The sequence below is a fragment of the Podarcis vaucheri genome (assembly GCF_965113315.1).
Source record: "Podarcis vaucheri genome assembly, chromosome: 16".
Lineage (NCBI taxonomy): Eukaryota > Metazoa > Chordata > Lepidosauria > Squamata > Lacertidae > Podarcis > Podarcis vaucheri.
Window position 1 is genome coordinate 818,633 of NC_138754.1, and position 14,852 is coordinate 833,484.

At 51.3% G+C, this 14,852-nt stretch overlaps 1 protein-coding gene across 1 annotated transcript in view; it reads left to right on the forward strand.

Annotated features, from left to right (window-relative positions):
* PEA15 (proliferation and apoptosis adaptor protein 15) overlaps positions 1 to 14,852 on the forward strand; it is a 65,914-nt gene that overhangs the window by 43,561 nt on the left and 7,501 nt on the right. The window contains exons 2-3 of the mRNA XM_082202639.1: positions 10,526 to 10,699; positions 14,166 to 14,321. Of these exons, the coding sequence (XP_082058765.1) occupies positions 10,528 to 10,699; positions 14,166 to 14,321 (328 nt within the window). The 5' untranslated portion in view covers positions 10,526 to 10,527. The remainder of the gene's footprint in view (positions 1 to 10,525; positions 10,700 to 14,165; positions 14,322 to 14,852) is intronic.

Sequence of the window (14,852 nt, forward strand, 5' to 3'; positions counted from 1 at the left end):
GGCCGCAGGTTAGGAGAGAAGGAGAAAAAGAGAAAGATGGAGGCACGCACTGAAATAATTTTAATGTTGCAAGTTGGGATTTAAAAGTGGGTTTGGGGTCTCGTAAGTCCTCAGATGACCTAGAATTATTTTTCCACCCACAATTCCACAAATCTCTCTCCCCCTGCCCCTGTTCCTGACAAATCTAGGCCACAAATCCCCCAGGACTCCACATAGACTAGCAAATTATGTCAACGAGAATCCTAAGAGCTGAACGTGGAGATTTGAAGGCTGCATATCAGTATTAAGTACAAATCCAGTATGCACATGAACATTTGCACGGCGGGGCTGTGCTGAATTTTAATCCTCATGGTGTCACTTGGGTGCCTCAGGGCAGAGAGGCGGCTTTAAAAAAGACCAGGCCTAAATAAACAACAGCAACAGGATTTCCTCTCTGGATCAGAGCATCAAACACTCTGTCTACAGCAGGGAGCTCTGGGAACGTCACCCCAATAGTTTATTACTTAAGAAAAGGAAAACAACCTAACCCACCTTCACATTTCCTCAGGGTGATATTCATGGCCTGCTCTCTCCCCTTTTATCCGCACAACAGCCCTGGGAGGTAGGTTATGTCAACAGAGCTGTCAACATTTCCCTTTTTTAAAGGGAAATTCCCTTATTCCGAATAGGATTCCTTGCAAGAAAAGGGAAAAGTTGACAGCTATGTACAGTGGTGCCTCGCAAGATGAAATTAATCCGTTCCGCGAGTCTCTTCGTCTTGCGGTTTTTTCGTCTTGCGAAGCACGGCTATTAGCGGCTTAGCGGCTATTAACGGCTTAGCGAGCGGCTTTAAGAAAAAGGAAACAAACTCGCAAGAACTCGCAAGACGTTTCGTCTTGCGAAGCAAGCCCATAGGGAAATCCGTCTTGCGGAACGACTCAAAAAACGGAAAACTCTTTCGCCTAGCGAGTTTTTTGTCTTGCGAGGCATTCGTCTTGCGGGGCACCACTGTATGTCCAGCGTGCATGATGAGCCCTGGCTGTGTGGGCTTTTGGACTCTGGTCTCCTCCCTCTCCAGCTCACCACACAGGAGCTCAGTGGGGATAGCTATGGGAAGGTGCTGCTTCTGTTCACAGTCCTGTAAGATTTAGTTGTGTGCCTGAGGAGGTGAGAGAATGAGAAGAGCTGGAGAATCTGCATTGCGCTAGAGGTGGCAGAAACTCAGTGGCAAAGCTGCACATTCCCCCAGACTCCACCTTCCCTAGGAAATAAGCATGCCTCAGGTCAACGGCTTTGCTCTCCAATACATGACTCTGGGTACCAGCCGCTGGGAATCACAGATGTTGTGCTCAGGTCTTGCTTGTGGGCAAAATCCCTGGCACCTGGCTGACTAGTGTGGAGACAGGATGCTGGGTTACGATTGGGGGGGGGGCACCCTTTGGCCTGATCCAGCAGCCAGGCTCTAGCTCAGGTGGGTAGGACTCAAACCAATGGATTCAAGTTATAAGAAAGGAGGTCCCGACTAAACTTTCCGACAGTGGAATGGACTCCCATGTCACGGTCCAGTCTACGGGCAATCAAAGTTCCGGCTGAGGACGTCGGGACCGGGGGCAAGATGGCAGGGTGGGAGCAGGAGCGAGAGGCCAGAAGCCAGGGGTCCGAGGGTTGAGAAGCAAAGAGTCACGAAGCCGAGGTTCAAGGATCAGGAAGCAAAATGCCAAACACAGGAAACGTGTTGCTGTGGCCAAGAGCCGAAGGGAAATGCTGACCTTATATCCCTTCCCGGCTCTTGCCGCCAGGTGCAGTGAGTTACCAAGTGGCCTCACCTGTGAGGCTGCACCTTGCCTCTCCAGAACAAACTTAGGAAGGCCCCAGTCCTGCAGAGTCCTACTGGTCCCAGGGCCTGGCTCCTGCATGCACTCCTGACATCCCACGGGAGAATGGGCTCTCCTTCCTTGGAGGTTTTTAAGCAGAGGTTGGATGGCCATCTGTCATGGATGCTTGAGTTGAGATTCCTGCATTGCAGGGGGCTGGACTATTTGACCACCAGAGGTCCCTTCCAACTCTGATTCTGTGTTTCTAAGGGTCACCTGGTCCAACCAACTCCCTGCAGTGCAGAAAGGACAGCTGAAGAATACCTGACAGGTGGCCCTCCAACCTCCAGTTGAAACCTCCAGGGAAGTTGACTCCACCAATGGCCTGGTCCAGTTCACGGGCAAAGTCCCGGCAGGGAACGTTGGGACCGGGGGCAAGATGGCAGGGTGGGGGCAGGAACGGGAGTCCAGAAGTCGGGAAGCCAAGAGTTCGAGGGTCAGAGAGCCAGGAGTCAAGAAGCCATGGGTCCAAGGGTCAGGAAGCAAGGCAGGGAACGTGTTGCTGTGGCAAAGAGCCGAAGGGAAATGCTGACCTTATATCCCTTCGCTGCTCTTGCCGCCAGGTGCTGTGAGTTACCAAGTGGCCTCATCTGTGCGGCCGCACCTTGCCTCTCCAGAACAAACTTAGGAAGGCCCCAGTCCTGCGAAGCCCTACTGGTCCCAGGGCCTGGCTCCTGCATGCACACCTGACAACCAACTTCCGAAGGAGTCCTGTGTTCCTATAAACTTTTTTTTCTTTTAACTGGCTCTCCCCCCCCCCCATGCTCTTAAACCAGTGTTGTTGTTGTTTTTCTGCCCATGCCATTAGAAAGATTCACCTGCTGCTTCCAGCAGCCCCTTCCAGGCACAGGAGCTGTCTGCAACCAATTTGTTTATTGGCAAGTTGGTAGCCCCCGGGCCTCCACTCGCTCCCTGCCATTATCCACCGCTTGCTTCCTCCTTTCTTCATGCCACCCAGCGGGCCTGGGAAATGGGCAGCGAGCCCAGTGTGGGCAGTTTGTTATTCTCGAAGGGTTGCTGAATGCCCCTGGCACAGAAAGAGAGAGAGAAGGGAGGGGGGCTAAATAAGAAAGGTGGGGGAGCCAGAGGAAAAGGCGTGAATAAGCAAGGGGGGGATATGCATGCCACCCCAGCCCTTGGAAAGGGGATAAAGTGGGGCAGGCAGGCAGAGAAACGACCAGCCCCACATCACAGCACCCCACTTGCTTGCTCCCTGCCTGCCACCCAAAATACAGAGTGCAAAGGGGAAGCCGTCAATAAATAGCTTGGAGTGATGGGGGGAAAGTGGAAGGACCATTTGAACTGGCTGGAGCCAGGATCTCTCCCCTTTTCTATCAGCCATTCATTGTTTCAGGAAGGGGCAGCCATCTGGGAAAGGTCTTTTGCTTCAAACGAACAGCCGGAATTTCCTCTTCCTAAGGGAAGACGACAAGAATCCCAAAACAGGACAGGCCTGTGTGTGTGTGTGTGTGTGTGTGTGAGAGAGAGAGAGAGAGAGAGAGAGAGAGAGAGAGAGAGAGAGAGAGAGAAACAACAGGAGTCCAGAGGGTAGGACAGGGGTCAGCAAACTTTTTCAGCAAGGGGCCGGTCTACTGTCCCTCAGACCTTGTGGGGGGCCGGACTATATTTTGAAGGGGGGAATGAACAAATTCCTATGTTCCACAAATAACGCAGAGATGCATTTTAAATAAAAGCACACATTCTACTCATGTAAAAACATCCGTGGGCCGGATTGAGAAGGTGATTGGGCCACATCCGGCCCCCGTGTCTTAGTTTGCCTACCAATGGGATAGGATGATGGTCCGTCTTTTTACTGCCTTCTCCTGCCCTGTGGTGCCCCCCCCCAGCGGCCAGATGAACAGAAAATGGTGTGGGGTTTGTGACCCTATCCCTCCCTGCCGTGAAAAACTCTGACTTTGATTTTTTTTATTATTAAAACAACAACACCCACCCACACACCCAAGAGCGGGTGATGCTGGCTTTGGCAGGCGCACAGGACAGAAGAACGAAATTCACCCCCAAGGGAAGACCAGTGGGAGTGGACTGGCACACACTTTGAACTCAGACTGGGGGGAGAGCAAGAAGGGAACCATGTGGTGGTGGCAGTGGCCAGTGCCATCATGGTGATGGCTTATTCGATATTGCCCACCCTGGCTGGCAGCATCTCTCCAGGGTCCCAGGCAGGGTTCTCTCCCAGCCCAGCCTGGTGGTGCCTTCAGCATCCGAGGCAGATGCCCTTCATCTGAGCTGTGGTCCTTCGCCAAGGGGAGGGGGAGGAAGGGCTGCAGTTCAGTGGCAGAGCACCTGCCTTGCACGCAGAAGACCCCCAGGTTCAGTCCCCAGGGGCATCTCCTGGCAGGACTGGGGAACCCCCTCCCCAGAAACTGCAGAGCCTGTGCTGCCAGCACTGAGCTGGATGGATCCCAGTGGCCTGACTCTCAGTATAAGGCAGGAAGGAACAACACGCCAGTGGGCTGAGGGACAGGAGTAAACTGTGCTGATAGAGGCTGATCCGTGGAGCTGTAAGTCCAACCACATCTGGACTGGCAACGGCTGCTCTAATCAATGGAGGCGGCAGACATTTTGCCTGTAAATCCTTTGTGCCCAGAAGGCTGATTTATGACAGACCTCTGGCCCACAGCTCCAGAATGTGTGCAGGGATTATGTGTTGTTATCAGTGTCGGTGGCCCTGCCAGGGTCCCCAAGACTGTCCAACATCAAGTGGTGATGGCAGGAGAAGAACGCACAGGAGAAATACGGGCACAGGCCATTATGCAGAGGTTAGGGTTCATTTAGCTGGACCATCAAGAAGGCTGATCGCCGAAGAATGGATGCTTTTGAATTCTGGTGCTGGAGGAGACTCTGGAGAGTCCCATGGACTGCAAGAAGATCAAACCTATCTATTCTTAAGGAAGTCAACCCTGAGTGCTCACTGGAAGGACAGATCCTGAAGCTGAGGCTCCAATACTATGTGGTAGCCCCACATAGAGCGCATTGCAGTAGTCCAAGCAAGAGATAACTAGAGCATGCACCACTGGCGAGGCAGTCCGCAGGCAGATAGGGTCTCATCCTGCGTACCAGATGGAGCTGATAAACAGCTGCCCTGGACACAGAATTGACCTGCGCCTCCATGGACAGCTGTGAGTCCAGAATGACTCCCAGGCTGCGCACCTGGTCCTCCAGGGGCACAGTGACCCCATTCAGGACCCAGAAGTCCTCCACACCTGCCCCCCCAAAAAAGTACTTCTGTCTTGTCAGGATTCAACCTCAATCTGTTAGCCACCATCCATCCTCCAACTGCCTCCAGGCACTCACACAGGACTGTCACCACCTTCACTGGTTCTGATTTGAAAGAGAGGCAGAGTGCTCTTCTCCTGCTCCCCAAAAGTCTCTGGTTGACCATAGTAAGAACAGCATCCTGGACTAGATGCCCCACTCCTTTTCGTTTGATTCAGCAGCCAGGCTCTTCTTAGGCGCTTACGTTCTCAACACAGTGTTACAGAACTGAGTACAGAATGTGCCCCTTGAGGGCAACACTAACTAGGGGGTGGCACTCTGGAAAACAAAACAAAAAAGGAATAAAATTTGTTTGTGGTTTTGTGTGTGTTGGAATGATTAGCTGTGCCCAGGGCATGGGTTTAATTGCACAGCAGAGAATTAATTAATGAGCATGTTCCGGTCGGGAAGGCCTCTGAAGATGCAGGAGATTGATGGTGCATGTTGTGCCGCTGTGGAAATACTTGAGATTTGAGGCTTGCCAGCCAGCCAACAAATCCCATGCAATTGGCTGTAGATTTGGGTCACTCATTGAAAAGTGTGGGGCAATTGTCCCTCAGTAGACCAGGGGGCCATAGCTCTGTCGGGCTGGAAGGGAAGGATTAATTTGCGTGAATGCTTGGGGGCAAAGAATGTACGGTGCTTTTGTGTGGGGGTTTGTATACATGCCCGCACATGAATTGTGCTTTTCCTAAGGGTGCAATAATGCCACCCTGTATTTCCACCGTACACAGGAGTTATGACAGTGATGAAGTTTTAGGTGATGATCACATATAGCATGGCTTTATTCCTTTGTTGTGTAAGAACGTGGCTCTCCAGAGAGGTGCAAAAGCTTGTGTAACTAAATTTGTTCCCTACAAGGTGATATGCGTTCTGGAGCAAGGCCCTTTAGGCGTGATAATCCACTTTTCTTACCACTCCAGATCTTCTCCCACCTGCTGAACAAAAGCTTCTCTATCTTAAGTCATTGCGGCATTTTATTTTTATTTTTTTTAAAAAAAACACCCTCAAATGTTAGTTAATAACCAGAACAAGCATTGAGGTCGGTGGATTGAGAGCTTCTGCCTTAATCTGACAAACACTGTCTGGAAATCCAGCTGCCGTATTTCCCAAATCCCTGGATAATTAATCACTGGATTTGAGCAGAATTAACAAGCAACAGCAATGAGATAGCAAACAACAAACTGGACTGAGGCAGCGGGGGGGGGGGGGCTGGGGGAGTGGAAGGTGTGGTTCCAACCCATTCTTCTCATTTGTCCTGTATAGAGTAACAAATCAATTAGTTCCTCCTGTACCAGCACCGTTACAACACCCAGAGAGAGAGGGAGAACAAGCAAAACCTGCTGGAAATAGTAGTGACAGTCCAGAATGCTAAAAAATCTCTGTTTTCTTCTCTCATGGTAGTGAGTGGAGGAACCAAAACCATTTACAGTAGTAACGTGGTTTTCGAACAAATTAGTTCTCGAATATTTTGGCTCCCGAACGCCGCAGACCCGGAAGTGAGTGTTCCAGTTTGAAAACTATTTCCGATTGGCTGTCAGAAGCCGCGCTTTGGTTTTCGAACGTTTTGGAAGTCTAATGGACTTCCGGAACAGATTCCGTTCGACTTCCGAGGTACGACTGTAAATTCCACCCTACAAAATAAAAAAAATCCTTCCAGTAGCACCTTAGAGACCAGCGAAGTTTGTCCTTGGTATGAGCTTTCATGTGCATGCGCACTTCTTCAGATACACTGAAACAGAAGTCACCAGACCCTTAGAGAGAGAGAGCGTATCTGAAGAAGTGTGCATGCACATGAAAGCTCATACCAAGGACAAACTTCGCTGGTCTATAAGGTGCTGCTGGAAGGAATTTTTTTATTGTGTTCCGACTACGGCAGACCAACACAGCTACCTACCTGTAACTTCCTCCCTACAGTTCATCCAGCTGACCTTTGACTCCTGGACCATTCAGCTTGTCCCAGGCTACCCCTCTGGTTTTTGTCGAAGGCTCCCAAATCAGACTCGGGTTTGGGCAGAGTGGTTTAGCTTTCCCTTCAGAATTCGTCAGCACCCTTTGGTATGTGTTGCTTTGGGGGGGGGCAGTGGCAGGAAGCACTGATGAAATTAGGAATGCATATGCTAATGAGTCAGGGCAGGGAGAGGTGATGCCTGGAAGGACCACAGAGTTCTCCTGTTTGAATGCAGCTAGTAAACACTTCACAGTACCTGTTGAGATGCTCGACATTTGTGGCACTAAAGGCATTTGAAGGGTAGCAGTTTCTTTCACTCCCTCTCCCTGCTCCCTCCACAGTTCCTTCCACTCTGAGGCCTGTGGCTGGAGATCCCTAGCAGAGACCCAGCTGTTGCTGCAATAATACCTCCCGGCCCCCTCCTCTTTTCCAAATAAGTTCTCATTATCCACAGATGAGCCCCTCTCTCCAAATCCAAGGCCAAATTGCTCATTGTCCCTGAACTGTCAGGGATTCTAGAAAGCCCTGCAAAGCTGGGTGATGTCTCTGTCTGGGAATTATATTTCCCAGTGCCCTCATTTTTTAAATGAGGAGAAAACACACACACACTAATCTCCATTACCAAACCATCTATGCAAACAAGCTCCAAAGAGGGAGGGGGAGAGGTATTTTGTCTTTCATACAGATGCAGAAGTGCTTTTCTCTAGCTAGGAGGGCAAAGTCCAGGGCCTTGATGTCCCAGCAAGCCTTCCAAAGCTCTGTGCTGTGGTTTGAGTGTTTAATGCAGAATAAAATTACAACGCATGCCAAGGGCTGTCTTTTTTAAAAAGAAAAGCAGGCAGCAGAGCCAGCCCTTCCATTAGGAGGTTGAGTGAGGTGGCTGCCTCTGGCGGCAGATGTTGATGGAAAGCAGCGATGTGTTGGCAAATAGAGTTGCTTGCGCCCCCAGAGCCAGCCCTCCGCCCTCTGAGGTGCAGTGGGGAGAGTGCTGTCCGGTCATAAACGTTGAAGCAAGAGGCAGTGGTCAGTCTAGTTAGCTGCTGAAGGGGAAAACCTTTGCCTCCAGCAGGAAAAAAATGTCTTGGGCCAGCCCAAATCGCAGTCCATAACAAAACCCTGCTGGAAAAACGTTCGTGCTATTTTTATGAATTGTCTTCAGGTTGTGAGTTTGTGGGGAGCTTCTTGGTTCTGTTATCTTAGAACCTCTCCCAGTTCTTTCAGTGTTTGTCAAAGGAAAGCAGACGTTCTTGTTTTACCTGTAACAGAGAATCAAGAGCACATGAATGCAGGGTGTGGGTGTTGTTTATGGGACCTGGTGGTTGCACATTCCAGTCTCCCATAAACCGCCGTTCCAGAACGGGAGTCTCTCTTCCGCACCACACTAAAAAATACATGCTTGCATCAGGACGCCTCATAAATGGCAGGACTTTTCAGAATGGCTGCAGCTTCACAGATCAGCAGCAAATCAATCTGAAACAAAAACAAAAAACCAGGCAGCCGGTATTCTGCCTGACCAAATAGTTCCACTGGGAGGATCAGCATCAGTTTAATGATATTTGTTGTGTGCTCTACACTCGACTGAGCAGCAACGGAGAGACGGGGAGAGATGTTCCAGGGCAGAACAACCTGAGTTTGGTTTCCTTTGGGTGAGAAACAGCCAGAGGGAAAGACTGTGCGCTGGAGAAACGAGTCTTGGGTTGCCTGCCAACCTTAAACTGACCTCAGCAAACACTTTGGGCTCATCTAGATTTTTGTTTGCCCTTCTGCTTTCCAGGGGGAAAACCCCACTCCTTACTGCTGAATTGAAGCAAACATTGATTGGGTTTTCTCCTAATTGATGCTTGCTCCGATTTAGCTCTAAACAGTGGGTTTTCCAGGAGAAATTGTTGGGGCCTGTGGAAAACGTCTGGGCCCTGTGCTTTCGAGGCATGGAACAAGGGGATGTGCGGACGATCCCTTAGAAAGGCTAAAGAGAAGGAGGGATTTTATCAGAGAAAGTAAAAAGACGTGTCACCAGTTCCAGGCAAGGTCAGTTTGGAGAAGAGATGGATGACTCTCCACCCTTTCCCACCCCGGAGACGAGGCAAAAGGTTTCTGAGGATCCAGTACATAGTGTCATCCCTGCAGTATATTGTGTCTGCAGTACATTGTTTATCGTTTTCATTTTATGGATCAAAGGTCTCGTTCGATAGTAAAATTCATGTTAAATTGCTGTGTTAGGGGTTGTTTTTAAAAGTCTGGACCGGATTAATCCATTTTGCATTACTTTCTATGGGAAAGCGCACCTTGTTTTTGGAATGCTTTGGTTTTGGAACGGACTTCCGGAACGGATTAAGTTTGAGAACCAAGGGACCACTGTGCTTGATTTATTTACAAATGCAGAAGCATAATGTTGAATGGGAGGCAAGCATCAGGCATTCCCACCCATACAGGGCAGAGACCCCTGAACCTCACCCCACTCCAAGATGCTTCCAACTCTCCCATCCCCCCCACCCCAGGGTCATGCATTTTGCCTGTTCCAAACTCCTGTTTCTTCAGCCACCCATGCAGCTGCCCTCTCTCCCTTGAGCTTGGGGTCTGCGCACTTGTAGGTCCTTTCTCCCCCAAACTTGGAAGGGGACGTTTGCCAGCTATCTCCCAATGGAGAAAGCATAGACCTTGAGGCTACTAACAAACCATCTCCCTAGCAAAGGAAGGTCAGTTAAGAACATGCTAAGCCAGCTGCAACAATTGGCACACAAAGTAGAACCGTACCTGGTTTCCAGGTACGCTAGGAAAGAAGAAGAAAAACACAGTATTTGATGACAGGAAGCCAGGTTCCAAGGTGGAGCACAGGAATTCATCACTGGCCGTTCCAGGGCCCTTTGACTCCCTCAAGTTTTGGACTAAGGACCAGAGAAGGATCAGGGTTCAAATCCCCACGCCATAACAAAGCTCACTACCTCACAGGATTGTCGTGAGGTTAAAATGGGAAGGTGGAGAACCGCGTATGCCTCCTCAAGCTTCTTGGAGGAAAGATGGGATCTAAATGAAATAATGATAATAATAAACAGCTGCGTCTGGATCTTTAACTCAGGGATGTGCAGAAGATCAATAGGGATCTACTGATGGGTCTTTGGGTGATTTGCACAAAGTCAGCAAGGGTTTCTGACTCCCAGTTGACTTCTGACCTCCCTCCCCAAATGCCGCAGAACTGAAGAAAAGCTGGGTAACCATGAGTAGATTTTAAATTTATTTTTTAATGCCGAAGGGTTGCAAAGCTCTGTTCACTTCGGCAGTCCCAACCAACTCCTAGGCTCAGGGTCCTTTCGTTCAATGTGTGTGTGATTTGCACCCGGCTCCAGTTGGTAGATATCAGGCTCCTAGTGGACAGATCCTGCAGGCGTGACACCTTGCCTACCCCTTTCTATAACTCGGCCTGTTCCCCCTTCCTCGCCCCTTGCAGAGATGGCAGAATACAGCAGCCTTCTGGAGGAGCTGGCTGAGAACATCACCAACGAAGACCTGGACCAGCTGAAGTCGGCCTGCAAGGAGGACATCCCCAGCGAGAAGAACGAGGAGATCACCACCAGCAAGGACTGGTTCAGCTTCCTGGAAAAGCACAAGAAACTGGACAAAGGTGAGCAGGACCACTGGCCTTTGAGACAGCTCTGCCCTGCCCCATGGAAGGAGGCAGCACTGCTTCTGAAGGGAGAGGGCTCTTGGGTTCGAATCCTGCTTGTGGATTTCCCAGGGGGGCATGTGGTTGGGTGCTGGACTAGATGGGCTGTGGGCCCAATCCGGCAGGCTCCTCTGCTGCTCTTAGGAGAAGGAGATGAGGAGGAGCAGGGGAGGAAGAGAGCGTGCTCAGCCCCCGGCCCCTTCTGCACCAGCCTGTCACTCAGGATGGGGGCCCAGGATGCCATCTTTGCCTCTGCCTGGGAACCCAGGAGGGGGCTGGGAACCCAGGAGGGGGCTGGGATGAGTGAGGCCAAAGATCACCCTCTGCGTGTCCCACACATGCTGGGTGGCATCACATGACGAATCACATGGCCCCCCTCAATGGGGGGCAAGTTGGCGCCCCCGGCTGCACCTAGCCTATACAGTCATACCTCGGGTTGAAGTAGCTTCGGGTTGAGCATTTTCAGGTTGCGCTCTGCGGCGACCCAGAAGTAACAGAGTGCGTTACTTCTGGGTTTCGCCGCTCGCACATGCACAGACGCGCAAAATGACGTCACGCGCATGTGCGGAAGTGGTGAATTGCGACCTGGGCACGTGCAGTCATGCGGACGCGGGTTGCATTTGCTTCAGGATGCAAACGGGGCTCCGGAACGGATCCCGTTCTCATCCAGAGGTACCACTGTATCTGAATCTATGGGATTAAAGTAAACACAGTGAAGAGGGGCAGGAGAGAAGAATCGGTGCACCTAGACAGGCCTACATATCAATCAGCAGCTCAGCCCTCTCTCACCGCCGCTTTCACCCTGCTTTCTTTCCAAAGGAAGGAGGCAGGAGCAGCAGAATCAAGCTGAGTGACTCAGAGCTGGCAGGCTTGAGGTTCCAGGAGGGTTGGGGAGTGGGGAGGAGCAGCCTGCCTGCCCGCCTGCCTGCCTGCTTGGCTGTGACAGCTCCAGGCAAGAGGAACGGACGGCTGGGCTCCTGGGAGAACCAGTGACTCAGCAGACAGGCATCGGCCAGGCAGGTCCGCTCCGGGTTCAGATCTCCTTCGAGGGCTTGACACTTCCAGACCAACAAAGCACTTCTGCAATCACTTCTGTTCTGTCCCCAGGAGGGAGGCTGGGGCAGGGAGATGAATACCTGTCGCCCGGCACCATTTGACAGGGCAAGAGCGCAGGGAGAAGGTGTGGATGCCGTGTCCTTGCAAATGGGTTGTGCGACAGAACCGGGAACCCAAACCTCCACCTCTTTCAGGGGGCTCAGTCCAACTGTGGGGCACCCATTGCAAAAATGGGTGCGTGTTTGGGAGGTGTGCGTATGGGGCTGTAGGAATGAACAGCTCTCAGAAGAGATTACGCCAGGTGTCACACACACACACACACACACACACACACACACACCACTCACCAACAAGGGGGGGGGAACACCCTCTCATGACCCTAGAACTCATGGATGAAGCTGAACATTGGAATACTCAGGGCAGATAAAAGAGAGTCTTTCGCACAGCACATAGTTAAACAAGGGAACTCACTGCTGCAGAAAGCAGGGTGGCCACCAATTTGGATGCCATTAAAAGAGGATTGGACAAATCCACATAGAATACAACTACTTATAACAACATAAAAAAACAGTTTTAAATCTTATGGTTTTACCTGGTTACGAACTTAATTCGTTCCAGAGGCCCGTTCTTAACCTGAGGTACCACTTTAGCTAATGGGGCCTCCCACTGCCGCTGGTGCCCAATTTCTGTTCTCTTCCTGAGGTAAAGTTCTTAACCCGAGGTACTACTTCTGGGTTAGCGGAGTCTGAAACCCAAAGTGTTTCTAACCTAAGGTGTTTGTAACCCGAGGTACCACTCTGACTGTGAAGAATGAAATCACACAAAAATGGGGTAAGCCCTAGAAATGCACATCTCAGGTGTCAAAGGCCGGGGTAAAAAGTTGTGTCCTCAGCATTCATCAAAAAGTAGTATGATGACAAAGAGGAGCAGAAGCTGCTCTGGGCACAGGAGGAGAAATATCCAAATATATCTAAATATTGCCCTAGCGCATGAGATGCTCTTCACAACCAGACCTGCATCCCAGCTCTCTTTTGCTCTTGCGCAGAGTTGCTGGTCTCTCCCCCCCCAGCCCCCCCCCGCACCCATCCTGCCCACTTCAGCCTTCCAGGTTCTTGAGCTGAGACACCCCCAACACACACACACACACAAGGCTGAGCCCCAGCATGAGTTGCTCTTGTGGAAGAAGGATACAGATGGTGCTGTGGAGCTGGATGATGTCATTTTGTGCTTTTTCAAAAAATAAAGTTGTTTTCTCATGGCAATGCAACCTGCTGTTGGTTGCTTGCTTTCCTCTCTCCTATGCACACACCTACACCTCTGCACTGGTCTCTCTGCCCACGCACCAGCAACATCGTGAACAGACTCACACTGCTGTGCCCACGCAAGACAGCCCCGTGCCTCCAGAGAGGCTCCCAAGTCGTCAGTCACACCTTCAGGAAAGCGGCACCAACACACACACACAGAGGGAGTTGGTATGTTACAGACACAAAGAGTCAAGTTAAATTCACACGTAGAGAATGGAACAGGTGTGGGATTCAGGTGACGATTAGCATGAAACAGTGGGCTGATTTTGACATGGTGCCATCCTAAGTGGGGGCGGCCGGGGGGGGGAGGAGAAAGAGAGAAGTCCCTGCGCTGATTGTCTGCATTGAGCAGGGCAATCCAAGCCCTTTCATCTTTGCGGGAGGGGCAAGGCAGGCGCAATTCAGCCGATTCAACAGGCAGGGCACTTACTGCTGCCTTCCTGTTTCCCCACAGCTGACCTCCTTCCCTGTGCTTATTCCCGCTTGGACTACCGCAATGCACTTTACGTGGGGCTACCTTTGAAGGTGACCCGGAAACTGCAATTAATCCAGAATGCGGCAGCTAGACTGGGGACTGGGAGTGGCCACTGGGACCACATAACACCAGTCCTGAAAGATCTACACTGGCTCCCAGTACGTTTCCGAGCACAGTTCAAAGTGCTGGTGCTGACCTTGAAAGCCCTAAACGGCCTCAGCCCAGTATACCTGAAGGAGCATCTCCACCCCCATCGTCCAGCCCAGACACTGAGGTCCAGCTCCGAGGGCCTTCTGGCGGTTCCCTCAGTGCGAGAAGTGAGGTTACAGGGAACCAGGCAGAGGGCCTTCTCGGTGGTGGCACCCGCCCTGTGGAACGCCCTCCCATCAGATGACAAGGAAATAAGCAGCTATCCTATTCTTAAAAGACATCTGAAGGCAGCCCTGTTCAGGGAAGTTGTTGATATTTAATGCTGTACTGTTTTTGACACTCGATTGGGAGCCGCCTAGAGTGGCTGGGGAAACTCAGCCAGATGGGCGGGGTATAAATAATAAATTATTATTATAATATTATTATTCTTCCTGCGCAGACAACCTCTCCTACATCGAGCACATCTTTGAGATCTCCCGCCGCCCTGACTTGCTCACCATGGTGGTCGAGTACCGCACCCAAGTGCTGAAGATCTCTGAGGAGGATGAAGTGGACACAAAGCTGACCCGTATTCCCAGTGCCAAGAAATACAAAGGTCTGGGGCCTCCCTGCCCCCAGCCACCCCCTTCCCCCAAACCCCAGCAGTTGCCCCTGGCTCTCACCTCACCCCTTCTTCCTGCATGGAGACCCTGGGGCCGGGGCTGGTTGGTTGTCCATCTTTCTCTCAGCCTCTCTCAGCAGGATGCAGCTGCTCAAGAGGCTCAGCAGGCTGGTTTGGGGGAAGTAGGAAGACTCACCTTTCTCATCCGACTTTGAGGGGGGAACTTGGTCTCCTCTCCCTTTTCCAGACCCACTTTGAACAGCTGGAGAAACCCCGCTTCAGATCTCCAGCCTGGAGAGCCGGGACGTGCCCCACATCCACCCAAGGGCAATGGGGGGCGGACAGAGGACTCTTTTGTCCAACAACTCCATGCCCAAACCTCCCTGGCTCACAAGGGGCAAGATGCAGCCGTGGGAAAGATAAGTGGTTGGTTGTGCGGGAAGCTTTTCAAGGGCATCGTTTTTCTACTCCGAGGTTGAAGATGGGCAGCTAGGCAAAAGCAGGCCGTGCAACTGTCCCTTTCAT